At 68.3% G+C, this 1,057-nt stretch overlaps 2 protein-coding genes across 2 annotated transcripts in view; both read right to left on the reverse strand.

The window, feature by feature from the left end:
- Window positions 1-1,053, reverse strand: B4GALT7 (beta-1,4-galactosyltransferase 7; the record flags this gene model as incomplete). The annotated part of the gene is made up of 4 exons (XM_025191768.1): window positions 1-156; window positions 266-370; window positions 480-563; window positions 715-1,053. Coding segments are annotated over 4 exons (684 nt in total), but the record flags the coding sequence as incomplete, so codon positions are not given.
- Window positions 1-1,057, reverse strand: part of N4BP3 (NEDD4 binding protein 3) — a gene marked incomplete at its 3' end in the record, with an annotated part of 13,757 nt that overhangs the window by 8,104 nt on the left and 4,596 nt on the right. The gene's annotated exons all lie outside the window — the stretch shown is intronic.

Raw genomic sequence — 1,057 nt, forward strand, 5'->3', positions numbered from 1 at the left:
TCAGCCGAACGTGCACCAGGGCGTCTGGCTGGTGTCGCAGTCCAGCAGGATGTTGAGGACGGTGCAGGGAGCTCCGCCCACGCTCAGCGCCGTCCGCGACTCGATCCGGTACCGCACGTTGTTCAGGCCGCCGTCCCGATCCACCTTGAACTGCTCCTGCAGCGAGGAAGGGGCGCGAGCTGCAGGCTGGGCCGGGCGGGGCCGGGCCTGGCAGGGGGTACTCGGGCGCTGCGTCCCCTCCCACCACCCAGAGTGCTGCTCCCACCTGCTTCTGTGCAGCGATGCGCTTCTGGTCCCTTTTCCTCCAGGCTGGGTCTTGCAGGTGATGGAAGGTCTTGTATCCAGTCGTGATTCCCGAGGGGCGGAAGAGCTGGAGGAAAGCAGAGCCGGCCTGAGCCACCGGAGCTCCTGTCCTGGGCCCCGGCCCCACCTTGCTCAGCTGGGCATGGGGTCCCCCGGGACGCAGAGCAGACCCCTACCTGGAGGCCGGCCCCCTTGATGCGGCGGTAGAACTCGTCGTCTTCTCGGCCCCAGCCCCAGAAGCGGTTGGACATCCCGTTGCACTGAAACGAGGCCGTGGTGCTGAGGCCGGCGCTGCCCCACAGCCCTTCCCCCACCTGCTCGCCCCGTTCCTACTCCCCACGGCGTGGTGCTGAGCCACCCCCTCCCACCGTGGATCGGGACGGGGAACGCCAGCCTGCCCGCGCCCCTCACCATCTCGTAGTGCTGCTTGGTGAGGAGCAGGATGCCGCCCACGTAGGTCTTGTAGTGGTAGAGCGGGTGCAGCTCCGGGGAGGCCACGTGGAAGGGCCCTGCCTCGGGGAAGCCGTAGTCCAGCTGCTCGTTAAGGGGCAGCAGGTCCACGTCGTGCATGGCGACGTAATCAGTGTCGTTGCCGCTCTCCAGGAAGCCCACGTTGATCAGAGACGCCCGGTTAAACCTGCCCAGAGGCCAGGAGAGGCTCGTCCGGGCTCCGGGAACATCGTCCCCCCGCCCGCCTGAGGCGGCCCCGGGCCTCACGGGCTGCGGCTGCCAGTTCTCAGACCACGATGACGGC

Source organism: Alligator sinensis, unplaced genomic scaffold (assembly GCF_000455745.1).
Source record: "Alligator sinensis unplaced genomic scaffold, ASM45574v1 scaffold1170_1, whole genome shotgun sequence".
NCBI lineage: Eukaryota > Metazoa > Chordata > Crocodylia > Alligatoridae > Alligator > Alligator sinensis.